Genomic DNA, 16,337 nt, shown 5'->3' on the forward strand with positions numbered 1-16,337 from the left:
TTAGCAACGGCGGGGAAAGATGGCAGCCCCCCAGCTTCCTGTGAACTCTGACCCCGGTCGCGCTACGGTAGCGAGGCTGCACGGGCGATACAAACATGCGCATCTGGAGGGGATTTTTTTTTTTTCCATAAACTTCAAAACTTTATTTTAGAAAAAAAAAAGCCCTGGAAGTGGTTTAGTCCACGGTTTGTCTTCCCGGTCTAATGATAAACATCATACCCCAAACGGCGTACAGCTGTTTGTGTCGACTTGTTTACAACCATCCGTATTGGGCTGCGTTCTCGTTAGAGACATCTCCTTTATAACCCTTAATGCCAACAGCGCCATTCGGATAATTTAGGTATAGGGCTTCAAAGCTCAACACTATACAACAGAGGCGTACAGCTACAAGTGCAGTCAATTTAATGTTTAGCCATGATGAATGCACATGCTTTTCAAAACATGGCGCAAACTGAGCGTACAAGTAGGACATCACGTTTGACAGACAGCAGGAAACATTGTAAACAGACACCAACTGAGTTTTACTTAACTTTTTATTTATTAACTCTAATTGTGCTTCTATAATTGACTAGCACATAGGCATAAACTGAATCCCAGCCACCCCCCTCCAAAAGAAATACAATAACTTGATTTAGAGCAGTGCTTCTCCCCAGTGACAGTTGGATGGGAGGGTGTAAGTTAAAAAGAAAAAAAAAACAGAAAAATAATAATAACGGCACACCAACAATTGCCAATTCCTCCAGACCTCGATATTTGCGTCAGTCACATGTCGACCAGGGGCCACACCACGTCATGTAGGGCAACTTGGTTGAGTGCACCCGCCGTCACGCCGCTGGTCAACACTTCAGGAGCCCTTTCACAGTGCAGAGGGACGACCGGACGGCAGCGCCACCGCCACCACGTCGTCTCCGCAGAATTCCACCGAACCATGGTTAGTTCAGTCTTCACCACCCCAAGAAACCATAGCTTTATATACACAGGGAGAATATGTTTCTTTACCATTTGTCTGTACAATGTAGGGCCTGTACACTAATTACTTTACCGCAAGTAAAATACAAAAAGAGGGGAGAAAAAAATTCTTCAAAAAACAATTCACCATAACTTGTCTTCCCTTTTCTCAGAAATCAAAAGACAGTGACTTCAGGGTTGAAGACGGAGCACGGCCAGACAATCCATGTCTGCACTTTCTCTCAAATTAAAGTTCACATTTTCCCCCATAATGGGGAGGCGGTGACGGACGGCGCGCCGGCGGGGGGGGGGGGGGGGGTGGCGGGGGTGGCTTCACGGCCGGAACTCCAGCTCGTCCACGCTGATGACCTTGGCGGGCATGGAGGGGAGGGGCTGCTGGAGGACGTCCGAGCCGAACCACTTGGCCAGGCCGAGGGGGGGGCTCCCGCCGTGCCGCTGAGCGTTAGTCCGGTGGTGGCCGTGGTTCTGGGAGTGCGACACCGCGGCTCCTGGGTGGCCTGCAGCGGAACGAGAGCAGGCGTTAACGTCACGGGGACTGAAGACCGTCCGCCAAACTCTGACTGCGCTGGGCCAGGTCCCATTGCACACGGAGCCATAGAGAAGAACACCAACTACAGAGAGAGACTTGCATCTATAGGTTTATCTCTACAGATCTCCATCCATCTTTAAGTCAGAAGCACAACTTTTAAGCAATCTTACACGAGATGGCGTTCTTGAATGTCATTATTGGTACGTGAAGCACCGCGTTATGAGGTCCTGTGCGTCGGGTACGAACGCCATCGAGTGTAAGACTGCGATTCAATAACACAAACCATCTTCATTATCAACAATATTGTCAAATATTTCCATATTGTGGGTTAATTTGCCCTCAAATTCAAGCTTTCTGCCCGAGTTCATCTCCATCAGAAAATAGTTCCTATAGTAACGATAGCCGACTCTTGGTCAGTTGAACGTTGTTATGGAAACTAGGCTCATGAAAGTAGTTTCGGCTAGTTAGCGTAGCGATACTTTCTGTAATTAGGCACGATCTTATTGTCCGTTCTTTCACCAGGCATTTAAACACGCTCGAGAACGGGAATTGACCAATCGGAGTGCTTGCTTAAACCTGCGCGTTATTGAATAACTTGATGCCTGTTTCTGCTGCGAGCCGAACTCTTCAGCGCGGAGACGCGACGGTTGTTACCTTGTCGCTGTTGCTGGAGTTGTTGCTGCATCACTGCTAGCTGCATCTGGGCATTGGCCCTGGGAGGTAGAAGAGGGTTCCCCGTGGCCCCCAGAGGGTACAGCGGGGGCCCCAGCAGGGTGGGCGGCAGGCCGCGGAGCTGAGCCAGGTCCATGTGGGACGGGAACATGCCTGGGGCCAAAAACACAACCGGTCCAATGAGGGAGACTGAGCACGCTTCTAACGGCGCCACGAAGACAAGACGAGCTACAGACTGCAGGACGAGAACCACAACCAACCCGACTGCATCAGGGCGGGGCCCAGCGGCTGCGGCTGGATGCCCTGCGCCAGCATCCGCTGCACCACGCTGGGGTGGAGCTGGGGAGGGGGCGGCCGCACCATGGGGAGGTGGGGCAGCAGCGGCACCTGGTACATGGGCCGCGGGAAGGCCGAGCCGGCCCCCGAGGAGGCCATGGGGGGCGCGTGGTGGCCAGCCGGGCCGGGCCCCGAGGAGACCATGGGGGGGGCGTGGTGGGGCGCCGGGCCTGGCCCCGAGGAGACCATGGGGGGGGCGTGGTGGGGAGCCGGGCCGGGCCCCGAGGAGACCATGGGGGGCGCGTGGTGGCCGGCCGAGCCGGGCCTGAGCCGCTCGTCCTTGCCGGGCATGTTCTGTGGACCGGCCTTCAGACCGCCGGGCTGAGAGCCGCCTCCAGACAGCGACTCCAGGCAGGCGTTGAGGGAACCGCCGTCTAGTTTAGAAAAAGATTAATGTGAAAATGTGTACAGTTATTGTAATTTCTTTGCATTAAAGCCCATGGTAGAAATAGGTACAAATATATCCTCACACTTATTCGTGCGATACGAGAAACGATACACTGGCTCCAAATATCTATAATAATTGTGCTGTATCGCAATAATATGTGTGTCACGGGCAGTTTTGGCACCCTGTGCTTCCCCCCTCTAGTACAACGTGTGCATCATGGTGTTGTGTTCATGTCGTAAAACGTCAAAAACATGGCACATTCATGTACAATAATACGTATTCATGTCGTTCACCATCCAATGTACAAAGATTCTTCATGTACAACATCATGTGTTCATGCTGTATACCGTCTTGAGGGTGGATGGCCTCCTCCTTTCCGTCAGGTCGACTTCCTTGTTCGTCTCTCGTCTTTTCTTTTGTCTCGTACATTTTGCGAATCACAGATGTGGGCGTGAACGACGCCGATATCTGGAACGGGAGTACAGACATGAGTCAAGGTGTGTTCAGGAACATATCTGTTCAGTGTTAAATATGAATCGGTCTCAATGGATGTGCTGACAAATGTGTTCTATGCCTTTAAGAAAAGACTGGACATCATGTAAACAAAGCCCCAGTGAGTTTAGTTTGGACTAGTTGAGGAGCTGTAACACCGTTCACACTACCGCCGTCCGTTGACGGATGAGGGCCTTTTGGCATATCATGTGTTTTCCCGGGTTGTATTACAAAGGCGATTTCATTGGACATATTTGGATATTTGCATAACACTATCTGATTGGCCAACGGCTCCATCGCTGCCTGAAAAGTTGAACATCTCAACTTTTTGACGCAGGATACGGAGCCGAGGGAACGGACGGACCCACAATGCATTTCGACGACGGCGGTAGTGTGAACGCGGCGTAACATACATCTCGATATCAGCGCTCTGACAGTGACATAATGTCAAATGTCCCGTCTTTACCCCCAGACTACTATGAACGAAATAGTCCCTTTCAACCAGCCATTTTGTTTTGCAAGAGACTCTCACTGTGGTTGTTTGTCGCTACATGCGGGCAACGTCCGCTGAAGGGGAGGTCAACAGAAGTTACGAAGATATAACTATCCTCACCATCCCTGCTGTAAAACTGTTAATAAAACAGTTGAACCAATCACAGGTCACTCTTGTCATCGTCAACACACAGCATGTAAGTGTCAGTCCTCTCTCTGCAGCCAGTGGTGAATTACATTCATCGACGGTATTGATTGATGGCCATCTGATACTGTATTGAGCATTCATCTCAATAGCCGTCATCACTACAACTCAATGTTAACGTCCACTGCGGTAGGTGAATATAGGTTGTTCTCTATGACAGAAGACCCGCGCCCCATGCAGAGAGAAAGGGCTCAACCTACAGGAACCAAAGCACAGCAATACTTGTTTTCATGGGCTTTTACACAAATTAAAAAAACACTTCTGCCAGTCCCGCTAGATTTACACTAGCTCTACACACTGGACCTTTAACCTACTGAACATTTACTCTGCTGCATACTTCGTTACACCATGTCAAAGAATCCATCAGTGTTGCAGCATTTTGTTAAAAAGGACGGCGTACGGAGGCACATCATCTAAACCCTAGGGCAGCCGGCGGCGGTGCTGCTCCTTCAGGCTTTAGGTGAGACTTCAGAACGTGCACCTCTGTAGGCACCGCAGTGCCATCCACCGGGAGCCATTATGAACACCTAACAAAACCTGAAATCAAATCTTGCGTATCATCTTCTACCCTTCAGGAACATGATCCTAGAACGTGTCCAGTCCCCCGGTGCATTGTGCCGTTCTGCACCATTGGGCGGTTGGACATTTGACAGCAAAATCAATTAACCTAAAACCTGGAAGTTGTCCAGGCGACTCACCATGCTAGTGACTGCATTCCCAGGAGAATTCCGGTCCCCTTGGTGAGAGCCGGGGCCTGGGGAATGATTTGTCCTGGTTTGCCTGTGGTTTGGAAGAACAACACAGATTTTAAAACGGGCTGTTTTCACGTTACTTTGTGCATCAGGTGGTAGCACTGTTACTAGCGCACCGCAGACCCCAGAAACCGCCCTTTTCCACAGCTTTGCGGGGGCACGTCTTTACCCTGAGATACAACTAAGCCTCTGACAGGGGTGGCTCTTTGTTCTTTAGAGCAGTTTTACACCCAAAATCACATATGACACTTAGGAGTAAGGCACCACTTCCCCTGCGGGCGAAGTGGTGCCTTAAAGAAGAATTTCACCGGTGGAGACATGAATCTATTGAATGCGGGTTCTCGGACGTCTCTGGTCCTTCCACAACATGTAAAGACTCGTAGTGGGGGTTATCTCGGTCAGAGTCCTGCTGTGACCGGCACAATTTGGATGTGCGGGTCGGGTTGGACCGCCTGAACAGCGCGGGTCGGTCGCGGGTTTTGCGATGCACAGCAATCTAAAGCCCCACACCAACACCAGGTAGTGTAATTCCCCGGCGTTCCATCTAATGTGTCTAAATTTCCTTCGGTTGCAGGTCGGCGCATATATATATACATCTCATCTCATTTATAGCGGGTCTGGTCAGGTGCGGAATGTATCGCGGGTATGGGTTTGCAAAATAAGACCCATGTATTGATTCTCTGCCATGGTGGAGAAGGAATTGGGGAAAGAAACTTTGGCTTTGACTCCGAGGTCCAGATTGAACCACGACTTCAGATTGATGTGGAAGGACCAGAGACGTCGAAGAACCCGACTCACTCATTTATTCATAATCTCATCCAGGCACACACAGCTTTTGGCCTGCCGGAGCTCCCGGAGTGTTCTAGAATATCTTATAGAACACGGCCAAAAGATGTGTGCCTCCGTCCGGATGGTATTATGAATAAACAACTGCGTCTCTGGTACTACATCATTGCTTCTGTAGCGCTCATGTGATCTACCGGTCACAAGGTAACGTCAACATCCATACCGTAGCGCAAATTGTACACCGGTGTACTCTCTATACTCGCAGTCAGACCTGTGATCCGAGTGCATCTGAACAAAGGTCTCCTTGAAATGACGAGGGATTTACGTAAGAAGCTGTGGCGACAAATTACTTCTTATCTGCCAAGTGACATCGTTTTCTCGGTCGTCATCATTCTGGCTGGTTGAGGTAACTTTATACAGAAAAATGAGTACAGAAAAATGGGCTAACCCTCATCGTGTTGACGTATGATTAGTTTAAAACCTTGTAGTTGCTTTGCTAGCTGTAGTTGACCAGGACAAGAAGTTGTTCTCCCCCGATTTGATACCAGCCCAATATACAGGTTGATACACATTTCTCTTCAGACACAATCATTTTTCAGAGCATATGCGATTAAAATCACACCATCACTGCATAATATATTGAGTAGTTAATTTCTTAGTTAATGTGACCCACATTAATGCATTACAACTCAGGCAGATCCAATGACTTGAGTCCTATCAAATTGCAAGGAAAGAAGCGTGTAATCAGTGACACGCGGGCTGGAAAATATGCAACAGGTCATTGCAAGTGTGGCTGTAGAGTGCTGACTGAGTAGTAAGAGGGTTGAACTGGCCTGTTTCTGAAGGATTTGTCCTGCGTCTGCTTATTGTAGCACTGCTGGTATTGGTGGTGGGCGTGGAGCTCCTGCTGGTAGGCCAGGGCTTCCAGGTCTGCGTGGTTCACTGCCATGGAGAGCGCCCTCATCTGCGGGGACACCAGCGGGTTCAAATAAAGAGGATGCAGAGGCACTCAAAGGCGTCACAGTAGCCCAGACGTCCGGCCCTCACCTGCTGCTGTGCGGTGGGTCCTGGGCTGACGGAGCGGTGCATGTCTGTAAACTGCGGTAACGACTGCGGTCCAACAGGAAACCCTTGTGAATAAGTCATCGGAGAAGTCAGAGCGTGCAGTTTGAGGACATTCGGCATACAGGGGAGAAGGGAGCATGAGCCGTCAAAACGTCAACCGGCAAAAACGTGTGAGGATGTGAACATTGCTTACCATTGACAGATTTACCTGCTGGAGGCTGCATGTGTCCATGGAAGTAGTCCGGTGAGGGGGCCCTCTGTGAGTACAGCGGCGGGGACGGGCCCTTGTGCAGCAGGCCGTGTAGGGGGGCAGAGTGGGGGTCCTCGGAGCCCAGGAGGCCACTCAGTAATGTGGGCGAGCTGCTGCGAGGACGAGCCGGCCCGCCCAGGAGGTCCTGAACAGACAGGTAGGGTCAGAGACTGACCACCTAGTGACCTCAGCCAGGAGGTCCTGAACAGACAGGTAGGGTCAGAGACTGACCACCTAGTGACCTCAGCCAGGAGGTCCTGAACAGACAGGTAGGGTCAGAGACTGACCACCTAGTGACCTCAGCCAGGAGGTCCTGAACAGACAGGTAGGGTCAGACTGACCACCTAGTGACCTCAGCCAGGAGGTCCTGAACAGACAGGTAGGGTCAGAGACTGACCACCTAGTGACCCCTCAGCCACCTCTCACGAGGTCCTGACCGCTGCCTGCAGTGTTTGACGAGCGTCTCCCATCCCAACGTGCAACTGTTCAGCCACTCCGATCCCACAACCCAGATATAAAATGGTTCCGTATTTACAACACGCAAACGTTATCAGTACCATTTTCAGTGAGGTAAAAACCTAAATATTCGTCCCATTTGACTGCTCTGCCATGCTCCTTGTTAAACCCACCCTCACTGTGCGCACGCGATCAGAAATGAGGCGGTGGGCGACAACTGACATCCATCATCTTCCAAACGAGTGCTCAGCTCATATAGCTGGATTTATGTTCTGTCAAACACCAGTGACTGCATATGAATTTCCGTGGCCAATACTGCTCTACAATTGGTCGCACCAAAGAGCAAACCTCCAAGATTACATTCTGTGTTTACATTCCGCTACGCATGCTCACGGTTTAAGACACGGCCAGTAAGAAGTCCGGGCAATGATATGTTGGGCTGCCAACTGAACGCTGTGCACTGGAGCGTTTCCCCCGGCGGGGGTGCTTAGGTCCAGGTCCTTGGCCCAGTAGTGAAGGTGCGGTCCAGCTCAGTTACGGCTCGCGTTTCCACCGCCGACAGTACCCTTATGGTAGAGCCTTATCCCAGTTAACCAGTGGTCCCAGTTTGGTGACGATAACCAAACAATGGCCGGTCAATTTCAATATGTGCTCAGCTAATCACAGACGATATGACACGTATACATATAACTGGTACCGCATTTACTGTCAAACCATGATAGTCACCAAACACGTTCCTCTGGACGACGAAACAAAGGCTTCAACAAGTTCTTCCTCTGCCAATCAATGAGCTAGTTCAATAAGCTGGGCTTTTTTCCACTGTCGACTTTTTGGGTATTTCCGAAACCTTACTTTGAAACCAATAGAATCTGAATTGCATACCATTTACTGGGAAATAACACCGTGGGGCGGTGAATGACCCATAGACGCTCCAAGTGAATTAGCATTAGCTTTCACTGTGCTGGTGTACCCTTATCTTAAATGACCTGTTCTTATCAGCCACTGGCTGTGTGAGGTTAGTGTGACCAGGTCAGCCGTGGCCCTCGGGTCGGTCAGAGCCCCAGACGTTAACCCGTCACCCCGGCTCTGACGGCAGAACTAGAACTACGTGCCTCCCGTCTCCCAGGCAGTGAGCCTGTGCAGCCGCACGCTAACACAACGGAAACGTGGGCATAGACCTCTGAAGTGTAAGTCCCGCCTCCGAATAGTAGGAGGCGGGACTTACTAGTTTTCAAAAAGCCAGTCGAAACTAGATGGAAAAAGTGTGTCGTTCAAAATGTGACGCCGATTTTACTTCTCCGCCACCCACAGAGTTTGTTATGTACGATCATTCATAAACCCCGTGTTGTTCCCCGTAGACATTGGACCGAGGGAACCGGAGCCTCGGAGGCGGGACTTATTCTTCAGAGGTCTAGCGTCTGAGCACCAACCTAGCATGGGCAGCTTGTGAGGGCTGACTTGTGTTTGACGAAACAAAAGCAGCTACTGAATGATAACGTGCAATAGTTGGTAGTTCAACGGTTGACCAACTGAAGGTACAGGAGGGGTCTGGATGGGGAGTTTAACAACTCACTGCTGATTTGCAGTCACAAGATAATTAACAATGAACACCAGTTATTAATAAACCGCACAGAAGTCTTTACTTCTAAATCAGCATAAATCTACTAATCAAGAAACGTAAAAATAAAACCCACTGGGTTGGCTGTACGGCCAACTGAATCGAGTCTGAACCAAGCTGCCTGTGAACTCATGGCGGCAGGACGCCATACTGAGGCTGGCTCTGTGAGGCCAATGATCTCCAGCGCTAGACATAACATTAATCATACATACGTGGAATATGTTCTTCTGCTGCTGCTGCACTGGAGGCGGGACCTCAGACATGCTCACCACAGCCGGGTCCGCAGGGTGCTGCTGGAGGGAGAGGACGGTGAAACCAGCTCCCAAAGGCAAATCCATCACGCAACGTACGCAAATAAAACTTCATTTTTGTTTAAACGTGGTAGAATTTACATCAACTATTTGCATTAACTATTTAGATCAAGCACATCAAAATGTAAGAAGTCTTCAGGACATAGTTCAATATTATTTTAAGACCATATTACTGAGAGTCCCAACACAACCATTCCTAGAGCATCCTGAGAGCCATCCTGAGGGCTGGACCTACGTTGTTGTTGTTGCTGCTGCCGCCGCCGCCTCCTTTGGGCCTCGCTGGCAGAGTCCCGCTGGCCTTCATGCTGCTGACTAGCTTGTTGAAGGCCGACATGTCGGGGTCGCGTGGGCGCGGCCGAGCACTGGAGCCGCTGGTCAGGGCCTCCTCCAGGTGCTCCACCATGACGGGGGTCCCGTCTCCTCTGGTCTGCTGGGGGGCCCGTCGGGGCTGGGGCCCGGCCTGGAGCTTCATGCCCTTCATGCCGCCCTCCACCTCCTCCAGGGACAGCACCACTCCCGAGTGAGCTGGAAAACCGCCAGAAACACTTGAGAAAAACCTGGTCGGGCCACGACAAGCGTTGGAAGAAAAGCAGCACTCAAACGATGTTAGCGACTAGGTGCACTCACTGCTCTCGCGTAGGCGGGCTTTGTTGACGGTCAGGGTGGAGAGGAGGGGCTTCAGATCTATCTTGGCTTTGTTGAGCAGCTCCAGGATGTCCACTTTCTCCTTGCGGTCGGACGACTGTATGGGTGTGAAGTATGGTGGGGGGCCGTGGCTGGGCGAGCTGCAGTGAGGCTCCAGACCTGGAGGCAGACAACACTGTTGCATCAATCTGGCATTTGGTCAAACTGACCATCAAGGGGCCAAATCATCCACTGTGAAGGATATTAAATGAGTGGCATCGATTGGAAGACCCACCAACAATCAAATGAGGCCCTAAAACGATATCAAGGAGCCTACAGGGATAGGCTGAAAGGGAAGTCCGTTCTGTAATTTATGCCAGCCTATTGGCACCCATTTCAACAAAGACTGAGAAAGCTTTGTCTCACACACACACGTCCCAACTACATTGACAGCGACCAACCTAGGCAACACCCGTTTTCTCCAACTTTTGTTCTTATTTTAGTAACCTTAACATCGGGCACAGATGACCAATGAAAATCACAGTAGACCCAATATGCAATGAATAATTAATGTCGTTCACTGACACTTTAAATATTCAAAAAGCATTGAATGAGAAATGTAGTGAGAAATGTGGGCAAAGTCATTTCTTAAAGTGGTCAACTAAAAAAGTTAAGGGCAGATCACTTGATGTCAGCTACTGCATTCATTCAAACCCTACCTCCTTCCTCGAAGGCCAGACGAAAAAAGCAACATAAGGCGTAATGTGTGAATGTTAGCTCTCTGAAGCCCCTCAGAGGATGAGTAACAAAAGTTTACCCAGCTACTGTCCATCGCTTTCAGAGTCAGACGTGCCATGTTGCCTTTATAACACCGTCACATTGATCACTACGTGGTGCTCCAGTGTGTCAGTGTTTATTTCCAGCGGTTTGTATCTTGAGCAGCGTGTGGCTGAGTCAGACGGCAGCGGAGGAGTGTTTACCTGCTAGACGCTCCAGCTCCTCATGCGGCGTGGACCTCAGGCTGCTGGAGCGGCTCCCTGACGGACTGAGGTTACTGGAGAACCACTGGCTGAAGCGGCTGGCGGACACCGGCCCTTCTCCCAGAACGTCCTCTATCATCTGGACATCACAACACGGCTTTAACAGCTGCACAACAAGAGCCAAGGGCCCCGACGGCCCCTTGTGGAGGAGGATGAGCCTCTTCTACAAGGGCCCCGGAGGCCCCTTGTAGAGGAGGATGAGACTCCTGACCGTAAACTGACCGTGACTATTCATATATTTTGAACTAGGGGTGTAACGATACACTAAAGTCACGATTCGGTACGTTCCTCGGTTTTTAAGTCACGGTTGATGTTTTTCGGTACACCAGTTTTTATTAAACAAGTTGATATTGATTTATTAAATTGTATCAAACAAATGCCTTACACAAATGAAGACATCAAATACAATTGAGGATAAAAACACAATAAAGTCCAGGACTTATTTCCATTGTGGTCCTCAACACAAAACATCAGGACAAGACAAGGCACTCCGAGTGTGATAATCAGTAAAAACTTAATTCTAAAAAAAACTTTTTCTCGGTACGTAACAAAATGAAACGTGCATCGAACCGTTAAGACCCGTACCGAAATATTTCAGTTTGAATACGCGTAGCGTTACCCCCCCAGATTACAGACATAAACCAATGTCTGTAATCTGCCCTTATATGCACAGTATGTATCCCCTTGTATCTTCTTGCTGCTACTTTTGTACTTGCACCTTATTATATTGCACCTTCTATTACTGCTCCTCAATAACATACCTCATATTGACTCTATTGTTGTTGTGTTGTGTCTATTGTTGCTGTCTTTTTGCACTTTTATGTTATGTGTTACAAATATTACTTGCACATTTTGGAGTATGGGGAAACGCAATTTCGATTCTGTGTAATTACGTGTTGCATGGTACGATTGACAATAAAGTACACTTTGAACTTAAACACCCACTAATGCACACATGAGGACTAGACATGGCGCAGTGTTCGGGACTTACGGAGGCCAGTCCTGGCATCGTCTTCTCCAGGTTGAAGAACTCGTTGAAGTCAAAGTCTCCGCCCGACTGCTCTGGCAGGACCTCTGGGTGGGGGACCTCCTGGTCGGCGGTCGAGTCTCGGACCACGTCGGGCTCCTCCGGCAGCCCGCCGTTACACTCTGCAAACACAAACAATCCTTTTAAAAAGAGTGTTCCAATACTCAACTATATTGTTGCTCCAGCCAACTGGAAGGGCATGGCATCGAGACAGCCAGGGTTAGGGCCGTCCCCAACCTTGATCAGAGCCTGAAGGTATTCCAAAACATTGTCCAGACAAGTGTCCAACAATTGGCAGATTATAAAGATAAACCCTGGCTGCCCGTGAACCGCTGGATCATCGGCGTCTCTTAACATGAAGACTCAACATGCCTTCCTTCACAGACTCCGTGCGCCTCCTCGACCGCTTGGACCGGCGCTTATCCTCCTCCAGGATCTTGTCATCAAATCCAATGAGCTCGATGGTCTCTGATTGGCTGGTAGGGCCGCAGGAGAACCACTCGGGCTCCTCCTCCGCATACGAGTCGTTCCTTCTCCTCTCGCTGAACACCCGTTTGTCCCCAAAGTCTCTCTGCATGGGAGGAATATGTCAACACAAACACATCCAGACTAATCTAATAAAGCCAGGGTAAAGACATGTATTGTAGACGCATTAATCAAATATTTGTTTAACCGATCTTTACACGTGGGCAGCAAATCAAGTCCCCTGACTGATTGGTTGGTTTAAATGTGGTGTATGTGGCTGTTGCTGTCATGTAATAAGGCTCCAATCATTTCATTTGACTAGAATGAAATTATTGGATGGCTTGCCGTCTCAAGCCAGCTTTTGCCCGAGCATTAATGCAACATGTTTGAGTCTTCTCAAAGCTAGACGCTATAGAAATGTTTTTAAAGAGAGCGGCCTTGGAGGAAGACACTCTTTTCAGACGGATACTTTCAATATCGCTCTACTGCGACTGGTAACTCCAAATTGCCTAACCTAGCTTTAATATTAATGTTTTAAAACCAACCAAACTGAAACGGAGGTTTACACAATTCCATATTTCAAAAATAGCTTAACAAAAAAACTAAATAAAGCGATGTTTGCCCATCACTACAGAACTCCAAACGAGATGTTTGAAGAGAAATTTGTTTTCGTATCCAACAAAGTGAAGCTAATTTTCTGGTGGCTGAAAGAAGAGCCGGGCCGCCTGGTCGCCGCAGGCTCCTGAACGCACCCTGAACCTCTTGTCCTTGAAGTCCCTCTCCCGCTCCCTCTCCTTCTCCAGGCGGGCCTCCCTCTCGAAGGCCCGGGCCGGGATGATGCGCCCGCTGCCGATGCGCCGCGCGCCGCCCAGGCGGAGGCTCTCGTTCTCCTTGTTCTCCAGGGGGCTGACGGGGCGGCGGGCCGGGGGGGCGGGGGCGGCGATGCCCTGACAGCCTCCTCCAAAGCTCCGCCGCTGGGGGCTGAGGACCACGTCCAGGTCGTCCTCCTTTAGTCTCTCACGGGGATCTGAGGGCGCGGAAACGTGGATAAGTGACCGGTGAAGAGATCTGTTTCTGTTCCATTCAAGAGGATCACAGACAGATGTTAACTTTCCCTCCACGAGTCTCCTCCCTCTACGTTTTCAATAATGGCTCAAAACATTAAAGTCATTAGTATAATTTATTAGACATGGCCCATCAGTTATTGAGTGAACTGCACTCTGAGATATCCATTTCACAATTTAGAGTTTTAGACTACTCCCAGCTCATTTCTGATCAGTGCATTACGTCTGAATGGGTCAGGGGGGGGGGCATCTAGCCTGTCCATCACGGGTGCATGAACTACAACAGGGTGCTGGGGGAGCCGGGAACATTTCCTCCATTTAGTTAATAAAATCTCCCATTACAACTCTCAAAGCTTCTCAAACCAACTCTCAGAAGGAGATGAAGACAAAGTGGCAAGATACAAGCTCACAAATGCCCATTTAACTACTTCAAAATGCTACATTCCCATTTCCTTACATGTTCCAGCACTGCATGTCATTATGACGGGACCCTTTAATATTAACTGTAGCCTCTTACCTGGAATTCTTCTCTTCAAAGGAGCTCGATCTTCCAGGTAGTCCTTCTTGAAGCCCTCCACTGGTGAGGTCCGCTCCGAAGCGGGGTACAGGGAGGCATGCCACTTCTCTGGGTCCCAGACACCATCACTAAAGACACCAGAGAACACTGTGACATCCAACATCCTCATGACGTCAAATGACAAACCAGGTCCCTGACGTTAGCTTTTGGATTGAACCAATTCAAAAACCACTGTCATGCTTGTATGATTACACATTACTGAAATGAAATAATTGCATTCTAAGCAGCTATACATTGTACACAGTCACCAAGCATTAAAGTATACCTGTCATATTTGTCAGCCAGACATTCTGGCCTTTCATTAGAGCATGGCAACTCCTTGATTCCCAGAAGCTCCTCCTGCAAGTTTGCTCACAATGTTTACATAGTCAACTTGAAAAATATATGTTTATGTTGATTCCTTAACCGCTGTCTTTACCTTGGAGTATCTGTAAGGAGATACAGTTACTACTGGTGGTTCCTTCACCTTCTCCACTTCCACAGCCACAGCCACATCCACATCCCAGACCTTCTCAGCACATGCCTCAGTCTCCATGGCTGACTCGTACAGCCAACCAGAGCCTCAAACCCAAGAATGGAAATATCCCTGCAAGAATAATTTTCTATGTATACTTTAATTTATACAAACCCCTTTGATCATGTGTGATTTCCTTGTCATTTGATTAATCGTAGTTGGGTAGGCACGATGGAGACGAGGGAATTCAGAAACAGACTGAGGTTCTAGTCACACTAAGCCTAAATTAAGTACAAATTGGCCGTGAATTAAACTTCAATATACAATGCTCATGCTTTTATAACTTGCACATTTAAACAAACGTCAGACGTGCTGTGGCAGTCGAGCACAAGTACTTCTTAATAGACGCTAGTGGCCAATCAGAGTTAATTGATAGCGGCCGGAGACCCGCTTTGGGAGACCTACACGTCAATTAAGTATTCACAACGAACTACAGTTAGCCTTATACAGCTCTCCTGGCGAGGCCGAGCAGTGGACCCCTAGCAGTCGGGCCAGTCACTAAACATTGCATCGGATCAGATTTCTGAAAAAATTTGTTGTTAGCATTTTTAACAAAGCTTGTAGCCAACATTAGCGCGTATGTACACAACCCTCCCCGGGCAGCCCCGGGCGGCCGACCCGACTACACACACACACCGCACCGCACCGCACCACGGCGTGCAGGTACAGCGGCTCGAACAGCGGAACACAACCCCAGACGAAGCACTCACGGCGGGTCGGGACTCCGTCCGCCGCTGGCCGTCACGGAGCACTCCGGGGGCTAGCTAGCTAGCCTAGCTCCAGCTAGCCAGCTAACTAGCTGGGGGAATGGGATAATGCCCACCCAGCGAACACACGCCGCCGCCCCCCTCCTCCTCCTCCTCCTCCTCCCCAAGTCCGCCCGGTCACTTCGGAAATAAACGGATGAACAATATCAAAAGAGAAGTAGGGTGAATAACGAGGGGTACACGAACGCCGCTCGGGTGGTGCCGACTCAGGGGGTCTCGCTCCTCCGCTCTCCGTCGTAGCAGCGACCTGCGCGAGCCGCCGCTTTAAGAGGTCCTCCGGGCGCACGGCGGGCGGGCCCGGCGCGCCTGACGCAAATTCCCTGCTGCAACGTCGGCCGTTGAGCAGCGAGCGAGCGAGCAGCTGCACGTACGTGTGGTTTATATATTGAGTGTTATGTTTTTTTTTTTTTTTTTTTAATGTATACGTGTATATATTTCCTCCGTATCACGTGTCTTGTTAAGAGTGTTACTGTAGTGTAGTCTTATTGAAGAGGCATTGCTCCAGTGTAGTGAGTGTGTGCTACAACGTGTGTGATTTATAATGGGTGTTGTGTGTGTTTCCATATCGCTGGTCTGCAGTGAGCGTTGCTGTAATGTAATGTAATGTAATATAATGTAATGTATCACTGTATTGTAGTGCGTTGGAGAGGCATGTCGCGGGGCACCCTGTTGTTGTGGGCCCTTTCACCGGACCAACCGCCAGCGGCTCGGCTGTCAGGGCGACGCCAGACGACGCCAGTTTGGACCACTGATTTAAGCCTTTAATGATGTGATACATCGTTTATTAAACGAGGAGTGAAAAGTCGGAATGTCTTTTTTTTTTTTTTTTGGCCACATTTACAAGATAACAATGAGGAGAGTGAACCCTCCGTCGAGCTTTATCTCGTATTTATAAAGTTATCCGGACCCGGTAGCGCTGCGCGCGTGCGCTGTGGACC

General features: G+C 49.6%; 1 protein-coding gene across 5 annotated transcripts; it reads right to left on the minus strand.

Moving 5' to 3' along the window:
- Positions 1 to 536: 536 nt before the first annotated feature.
- Positions 537 to 15,703, minus strand: eif4enif1 (eukaryotic translation initiation factor 4E nuclear import factor 1). 5 transcript variants are annotated; one of them, XM_084463534.1, is made up of 19 exons: positions 15,343 to 15,703; positions 14,537 to 14,704; positions 14,384 to 14,457; positions 14,059 to 14,186; positions 13,230 to 13,504; positions 12,385 to 12,583; positions 11,977 to 12,134; positions 10,926 to 11,064; positions 9,949 to 10,125; positions 9,560 to 9,846; positions 9,223 to 9,300; positions 6,880 to 7,081; positions 6,669 to 6,751; positions 6,455 to 6,585; positions 4,782 to 4,863; positions 3,242 to 3,362; positions 2,431 to 2,880; positions 2,153 to 2,323; positions 537 to 1,466 (listed from the first exon to the last, which is right to left on the minus strand). In XM_084463534.1, the coding sequence occupies exons 2-19, from the start codon at positions 14,651 to 14,653 to the stop codon at positions 1,282 to 1,284; spliced, it is 3,057 nt and encodes a 1,018-aa protein (XP_084319660.1). In that variant the 5' UTR covers positions 14,654 to 14,704; positions 15,343 to 15,703; the 3' UTR covers positions 537 to 1,281. The 5 variants fall into 5 exon arrangements, with proteins under 5 accessions (XP_084319660.1, XP_084319661.1, XP_084319658.1 ...); XM_084463535.1 differs by having other exon boundaries at positions 6,895 to 7,081; positions 9,223 to 9,303; positions 9,557 to 9,846; XM_084463532.1 differs by having other exon boundaries at positions 9,223 to 9,303; positions 9,557 to 9,846.
- Positions 15,704 to 16,337: the final 634 nt, after the last annotated feature.

Source organism: Micromesistius poutassou, assembly GCF_964030765.1.
Source record: "Micromesistius poutassou genome assembly, chromosome: 2".
Lineage (NCBI taxonomy): Eukaryota > Metazoa > Chordata > Actinopteri > Gadiformes > Gadidae > Micromesistius > Micromesistius poutassou.